At 44.7% G+C, this 7,499-nt stretch overlaps 1 protein-coding gene across 1 annotated transcript in view; it reads left to right on the top strand.

Moving 5' to 3' along the window:
• The first annotated feature begins 82 nt into the window (after nucleotides 1-82).
• The window catches only part of THAP12 (THAP domain containing 12), a 29,693-nt gene continuing 22,276 nt past the window's right edge, over nucleotides 83-7,499 (top strand). Inside the window, exon 1 of the mRNA XM_055549131.1 lies at nucleotides 83-430. Coding sequence (XP_055405106.1) covers nucleotides 342-430 — 89 coding nt within the window. The 5' untranslated portion in view covers nucleotides 83-341. The remainder of the gene's footprint in view (nucleotides 431-7,499) is intronic.

The raw sequence follows: 7,499 nt of genomic DNA, 5'->3' as shown, positions 1-7,499 counted from the left end.
GGGAAGGAAGGCTGAGGGAAGAGAGGGCACCCCCGGGCGCCAGGGTGCATTGTGGGAAGGAGGCGGCAGCGTCCCGGGCGGGCGGGAGGTGCACCAGCGGCGGCGGCGGCGGTAAATCCTCCCGGCCGCTCACAGCACTGTGGAGCCGCGTCCCCAGCCCGGCCTCGGACCGCGGCGCCCCTCCTGCCCCTCGCGGCTTCTCGCCCGCCCCTCCCCCCCAGCGAACCGGCTCTCACGGGCCGGCCGGCCGGCCTGGCTCCCCTCCCCGGCCCCGACGGGCGGGCGGGCTGCCCTGAGGAGGCGGGGAGGGGAGGGCTGGGTCGGCCGGCTGGCAGACAACGATGCCGAACTTCTGCGCGGCCCCCAACTGCACGCGGAAGAGCACGCAGTCGGACCTGGCCTTCTTCAGGTTCCCGCGGGATCCGGCCAGGTGAGAGGCGGGCGCGGAGCTGGCAGCCCGGGCCCTCCTCCGCGGTTCGTGCTGCCAACCGTTGGCCCTGGGCAGACTCCGGGGCAAGAGGGGCGTGTGGGGGGCATAATTGTTGACCCCAACCCGGCTCCGAGGTGGGGAGCGGGCCTCGAGCGGTGGGCGGGCGGGCGCTCGGGGGCCTCGGAGCACGTGCGTCCGCGGGGGCTCTGTGTGTTGGGCACCACCCGAAATAAGAGGCAACTGGGCGGCGCGAGTGGGTAAGGTGGGTTCTCGCCTCTCTGGGCTTTAGTTAGCCTAGCTGTCAAAAGAGGGACCTAGAATCTATGGTTGTGTCTCCGGGGCCCTTCTACCCCCGGGACAATGTTTCTTTTTGGAGTCTGACCACCTTTGATCTCCAGTCACAATTACTCCCTCCTTCGGACTTGTTCATGGTTCAAATTCTGTTTCTGACCGTTACTCGTTATCTCACTTGGTTAATGTGGGGATAACGGGCGTGGGAGAGGACGGGGTACGCGAGAGGGCTTGGTAGTAGTTATTGAAACGTCATCCTTGACGTAACACACCTGCTCTCACTTATATTTAGAGAGTGATAGAGTAGGGACTGTATTTGAAAGTCTGAGGATTTTTCCTTGGCATGTCTTGTTGATTCATTCATTTCAGGTCAGTATCTACTGTGTGTGTCAGGGCACTAACGTTGGAGGTCCCGGAAATGCAGAGTTTATGAGACAGCGTTCCTGCCTACAGAAAGCTTACAATCCATTTAAGGAGGCAGATATACAATATATATAAGTAGGCGATTATAATATAGTGTGCTGTTCTACAAATATTTATAGAAGGCCTACTGTGTACTAGACATTGTTCTGAGCACTGGGAAAGAATAGATGAATAAAACGAAGACTCTGTTCTCATGGTGTTTACGTTCTGCTGCTGCTGCTGCTAAGTCGCCTCAGTCGTGTCCAACTCTGTGCAACCCCATAGACGGCAGCCCGCCAGGATCCCCCGTCCCTGGGATTCTCCAGGCAAGAACACTGGAGTGGGTTGCCATTTCCTTCTCCAGTGCGTGAAAGTGAAAAGTGAAAGTGAAGTCGCTCAGCCGTGTCCGACTCTGCGCGACCCCATAGAGGGCAGCCCACCAGGCTCCCCCGTCCTAGTGGGGGAAAATAAGTAGATACACGTGTATCAGATGGGATGGATCAGTTCAGTTCATCGCTCAGTCGTGTCCGACTCTTTGCAACCCCATGAACCGCAGCACGCCCGGCCTCCCTGTCCATAACCAACTCCCAGAGTCCACCCAAACCCATGTCCATTGAGTCGGTGATGCCATCCAACCATCTCATCCTCCGTCGTCCCCTTCTCCTCATTCCCTCAATCTTTCCCAGCATCAGGGTCTTTTCAAATGAGTCAGCTCTTCGCATCAGGTGGCCAAAGTATTGGAGTTTCAGCTTCAACATCAGTCCTTCCAATGAACACCCAGGACTGATTTCATTTAGGATGGACTGGTTGGATCTCCTTGCAGTCCAGGGGACTCTCAAGAGTCTTCTCCAACACCACAGTTCAAAAGCATCAATTCTTTGGCGCTCAGCTTTCTTTATAGTCCAACTCTCACATCCATACATGACCACTGGAAAAACCATAGCCTTGACTAGACTGACCTTTGTTACAAAGTAATGTCTCTGCTTTTTAATATACTGTCTAGGTTGGTCATAATATTATGGAGAGAAAGCAAAGGTTTGACGGGAGGGGGCTGGGAGGGCAGGGGAATAGGAGTAGTAGGGAAGGCACCGGAAAGGCAATGGCACCCCACTCCAGTACTCTTGGCTGGAGAATCCCATGGACGGTGGAGCCTGGTGGGCTGCAGACCATGGGGTCGCTGAGTCTGGCACGACTGAGCGACTTCACTTTCACTTTTCACTTTCATGCATTGGAGAAGGAAATGGCAACCTGCTCCAGTGTTCTTGCCTGGAGAATCCCAGGGACAGGGGAGCCTGGTGGGCTGCCGTCTATGAGGTTGCACAGAGTTGGACATGACTGAAGCGACTTAGCAGCAGCAGCAGCAGCAGCAGCAGGGGAGGCACAGTTGCTGTTTTAAATAGGATTATCAGAGAAGGCCTCACTAAGAGAGTCTATTTGAGCAAAGACCCTAAGTAGGTAAGGGAGTCGGCCATGGAAATATCCAGGGGAAGTACATTTCAGTCTGTAGAAAGAGTAAATGTAAAGGCAGGGCATGCTTGTTAGAGGTACAAGCAGGAGTCCTCAAGCTGATTTATGTAAGGTCAGTCACTCGGTCGAGTCTGACTCTTTTTTCCACCTTATGTATTGTAGCCCACCAGGCTCCTCTGTCCATGGAATTCTCCAGGCAAGAGTACTGGCGTGGCTTGCCATTCCCTTCTCCAGAGGATCTTCCCTAAACAGGGATTGAACCGTGGTCTCCCCCATTGCAGGCAGATTCTTTACCTTCTGAGCCACCAGGGAAGCCCAAAGGGACGTGGGAGAGGAAGAGATGAGACCAGAAAAATGTACGTGTGTTTGTGGTAGGTGCAAATTGTGTAGGTTATTGTAGGCTTGGAAAGCACAATGGCATCCTGAGTGAAATAGGAAGTCATCAAAGGGTTTAGAAGAGAGAGACTTATATGTTTAGCAGAATCACTGGCTAACTTGATGAGTGCATTGTAGGGAAGCAAAGGTGAGAGCAGAAAGACCAGTTAAAGGCAGTTGCAGTAATCCAGGTTTAATTGCAGTAATCTAAGTTTATAGAGGTGGAGGTGGTAAGTAGTTGCGTTTGAGGTTTGTCAGGTGAAGCCAGCAGGATTTTTAATGGTGTAGATATAGGTTGTAAGAGAAAAACAGAAGTCAAGAATGACTCTAGGATTTTTTGCTTTAAAAAAAAAATTTGAAGTATAGTTTATTTCCAGTGTTGTATTATTTCTGCTATACAGCAAAGTGATGCAGTTATATATATATATATATACACACACACACACACATACTCTTTTAAAAATTTTTTTCCAGTACATACATTCTTTTAAAAATTCTTTTATAGTATGTTTTATCACAGGATATTGAATGTGGTTCCCTATGCTACACAATAGGACCTTGCTGTTTATCCATTCTATGTATAATAGTTTGTATCTGCTAACCCTAAACTCCCAGTCCAGCCCTCCTCCACCACCCTCCCCACTGGCAGCCACAAGTGTGTCCTTTATGTCTGTGAGTCTGTTTCTTTTTAGTAGATGGGTTCATTTGTGTCATGTTTTAGATTCCACATATAAGTGATATCATATGGTATTGTCTTTTTCTTTCTGACTTAGTATGGTAATCTCCAAGTCCATCCACGTTGCTGCAAATGACATTATTAAATTCTTTTTTATGTCTTGAGTAGTATTCCATTATAGATATGTACCTCATTTTCTTTAAGCATCTTTCAATGGACATTTAGATTGTTTCTATGTCTTGGCTATGGTGAATAGTGCTGCTTTAAACATGGGGGTGCATGTATCTTTTGAATTACAGTTTTGTCCAGATAAATGACCAGGAGTGGGATTGCTGGAGCATACAGTAACTCTGTTTTTAGTTTTCTGAGGAACATCCATACTGTTTTCTATAGTGGTTGCACCAACTTACATTCCCACCAACAGTGTAGCAGGGTTCCCTTTTCTCTACACCCGCTTCAGCATTTGTTATTTGTTTTTTAGTGATGGCCATTCTGACTCATGTTAGGTGGTACTTTGTGATTTTGGTTTGCGTTTCTCTAATGATTAGTGATTTCATGTGCCTGTTGGCCATCTGTATGAAGAATGACTCTTAAGATTTTTAACCTGAGCCTTTATTGAGCTATGGAAGACTGGGAGGAGCAGGTTCAGTGGAGGACTATAAAAAATTTGGTTTAGGACATGTGAAGTTTGAGAGGCCTCATAGACATTCAAGAATAGATGTCTTTCTTTATACATATCCATAAATGAACTCAAAATTGTCCATATTTAGATCAATGACCTAAATATTTAAGAGCCAAAACTATTAAAAGATATACAGGTCTGGAATTTAGAGACTTCTAGACTGGAGATTGTGAATATAGTCATTCTCAGTTTATCAGTTCAGTTCAGTCACTCAGTCGTGTCTGACTCTTTGAGACCCCATGAATCACAGCACGCCAGGCCTCCCTGTCCATTACCAACTCCCGGAGTTCACTCAGACTCATGTCCATCAAGTCAGTGATGCCATCCAGCCATCTCATGCTCTGGCGTCTAGAGGGTATTTAAAACCATGGAACTGGATAAGTGAAGTAGACTAGGTCTGAGGATTGAACCCTGGAGTATTCTTAGTGTTTAAAGTTCAGGGAGATAAGAAGGAACTACTAGCTCAGGAGAGTGAGGAATAGCCATTGGGTTCTGTGAGAGCACAGAAGAGGAGCATCCTAATCTGACTGGGCCTCACTCTGTTAAGCATTATCTTCCTTTGAGCCCAATTGGAAGTATATTTCACTTGCATAATGAAGGCACCACTAGTCAATTCTGGACCACAGGTTGTTAATCTTTATAGGTAGTGAATACTCTTTTCATTATACTCCATAGTTGGGGAGTATGGCCTGTAGGGGCTTATAGTCTCAGATTTGGAAGGAGTTTGTAGATCTAGTACAGTATCCATTGAAGTATTGGAATTCCCTCGGGAGTGGTGGCTTTTAAACTTTTTTGGATCTGTGTTCCTTTTGAGAATCTAATGTAATGACTGTTAAGAAAAGACAGAGAAATGATTTCGTATCAAGTTATTTATGGACCCTTAAGAGGCTTCTGCACATTTCTGACAGGTGGGCCTTTGCTAAAACACCTCTAGTGTCAGTTCCTTTGCTTTGTGAGGGGATACTTGAGGATTCTGGACAGGATTGACTATTGTTTCTTCCTTGTATTGAGTGGAAATGTGCCTCCCCCTTATAATTTATGCTTTGGAGGTCTTTTGTTCTCAGGTGACAATGAACAAAGCTGTGTCCTATTTTATCTATTTTTTAATTTGTTTTTTGGCCTGGCCTTGTGATATGCAGGATCTTAGTTCCCTGACTAGGGATTGAACCTGTACCCCCTATAGTGGCAATACAGAGTCTTAACCACTGGACTGTCAGGGACTGGCACTGGACTCTGCCCAGTTTTATTAGGTTGGTGAAAAAGTAACTGCAGTTTTCTACCGTGAATTTTAAATCATTATAACTAGGCTCAAATACATCTTTATTAATCAAAAGAGTTACAACCAAAACATTTTTGCCAACGAGAAATAAGTTTGTTATTCCTGTAGTATAAAAAATGGTGCTTCTGGATTCTACGAACTCTTGGAGAGTATTTTCTGCCTCTTGCTGGTTGTGGAAGCGTTTTGTCTGCAAAAGAGTTGTCCAGATACTTGAAGAAGTAGTAGTTGGTTCATGAGAGGTCAGGTGAATCTGGCAGATGAAGCAAAACTTCGTAGTCCAGTTCGTTCAACTCTTGAAGTGTTGGTTGTGTGATGTGCCGTGGAAGAGAATTGGGCCCATTCTGTTGACCAATGCTGGTTGCAGGCATTGCAGTTTTTGGTGCATCTCACTGATTTACTGAGCATACTTCTCAGATGTAAAAGTTTCACCAGGATTCAGAAAGCTGTAGTGGATCAGACGGGTAGCATTAAAATGATGTATAGCCACATTTATATAAGGATGTATTCCACTGTCAAACAGCAAAGTTCAACAATGCAAAACCGCTATTACTTTTGCACCAACCTATATGTAAGAGCCCTTTGAGTGTTTCATGACCAAATTACGAGCTTTTTAAAAATTCTTTTAAAAACATCTTTATTGAGATATTCGCATACCATACAATTCCCCTCTTTAAAATGTGCAGTTAAGTGGCTTTTGGTGTATCATGTTATTAATTTAAAATTTTTTTGATAAAAATATGCAGGCGTGTCTTGGTGTCTGTAGAGGATTGTTTCCAGGAATCCCCTGCAGATACCAAAATACATGTATGCTCAAGTCCCTTATGTAAATGGCAGTAGTGTAAAATTTGCCATTTTAATCATTTTTTTTTAAAAAGCATATTTGAGTGTATAATCCAGTGGCATTAGTTACCATTCATTGTGTTCTGCATTCATCACCACTGTCTACTTCCACAGCTTTTTCATTATCTTGAGCAAAAACTTAACTATTAAACAGTAACGTTTTACCCCAGTCCATTTTTAGTCTTCATGAATTTTTCTGTTCTAGGTACTTTATACTCATACTATCTAAGTCAGTCATACAGTAATAGTCCTTTTATGTCTGTCAAATTTTACTTAATGTATTAAAGGTCTTAACTTTGTATCAGAACCAAAAATCAATACTAGAGGATTTCAAATTCTACTGTATTTAACAGTTTTTCACCCTGCCCAGTTTATTATAATAAAGAAATAGTTTCCAGAGTTGCTTACTGAATTAATAATTGTATTCTTAGGGTTAGTGGTTATAGTTGTTTTTTTTTCCTTCTGTAAATGGGTTATAGGGAAGGTTGATAAAAGGTGACATTGCCAGCCCATGTATTATTCAAAAGTTAACTCACATTGTTAACTAACCATAAATATAAATATATTTAAAGCTGTTAAATAGTATATTTCCCATTCATTATATTTATAAATTCCATGCACATGAAAAAAGAATTTTGGTTGCTCTAGGTCTTTGTTGCTGCACGCAGGCTTTCTGTAGTTGCAGTGAGTGAGGGGTACTCTTTGTTGCGGTGCACAGGCTTCTCATTGTGGGTTTTTTGTTGTAGAGCATGGGTACACAGGGTTCAGTAGCTGTGACACAGGGGGTCATTAATTTTGGTTCGCAGGCCCTAGAGCATGCGGGCTCCAGCATTTGTGGTACACTGGCTTTAGTTGCCTGTGGCGTGTGAAATCTTCCTGGATCAGGGATCAAACCCATGTCCCCTGCATTGGCAGATGGATTCCTACCCACTGTACCACCAGGGAAGTCCCTGTGCACACTTTTTAAAACAACTGTTTAGAAGTAACTTAAAATTGAGGAGTATAATTAATACATGGCACTCTGTGGAATTTCATACCCTAATACCTCATATTAGTT

Source organism: Bubalus kerabau, chromosome 15 (assembly GCF_029407905.1).
Source record: "Bubalus kerabau isolate K-KA32 ecotype Philippines breed swamp buffalo chromosome 15, PCC_UOA_SB_1v2, whole genome shotgun sequence".
Lineage (NCBI taxonomy): Eukaryota > Metazoa > Chordata > Mammalia > Artiodactyla > Bovidae > Bubalus > Bubalus kerabau.
This window is presented reverse-complemented; position numbering and strand designations above follow the sequence as displayed.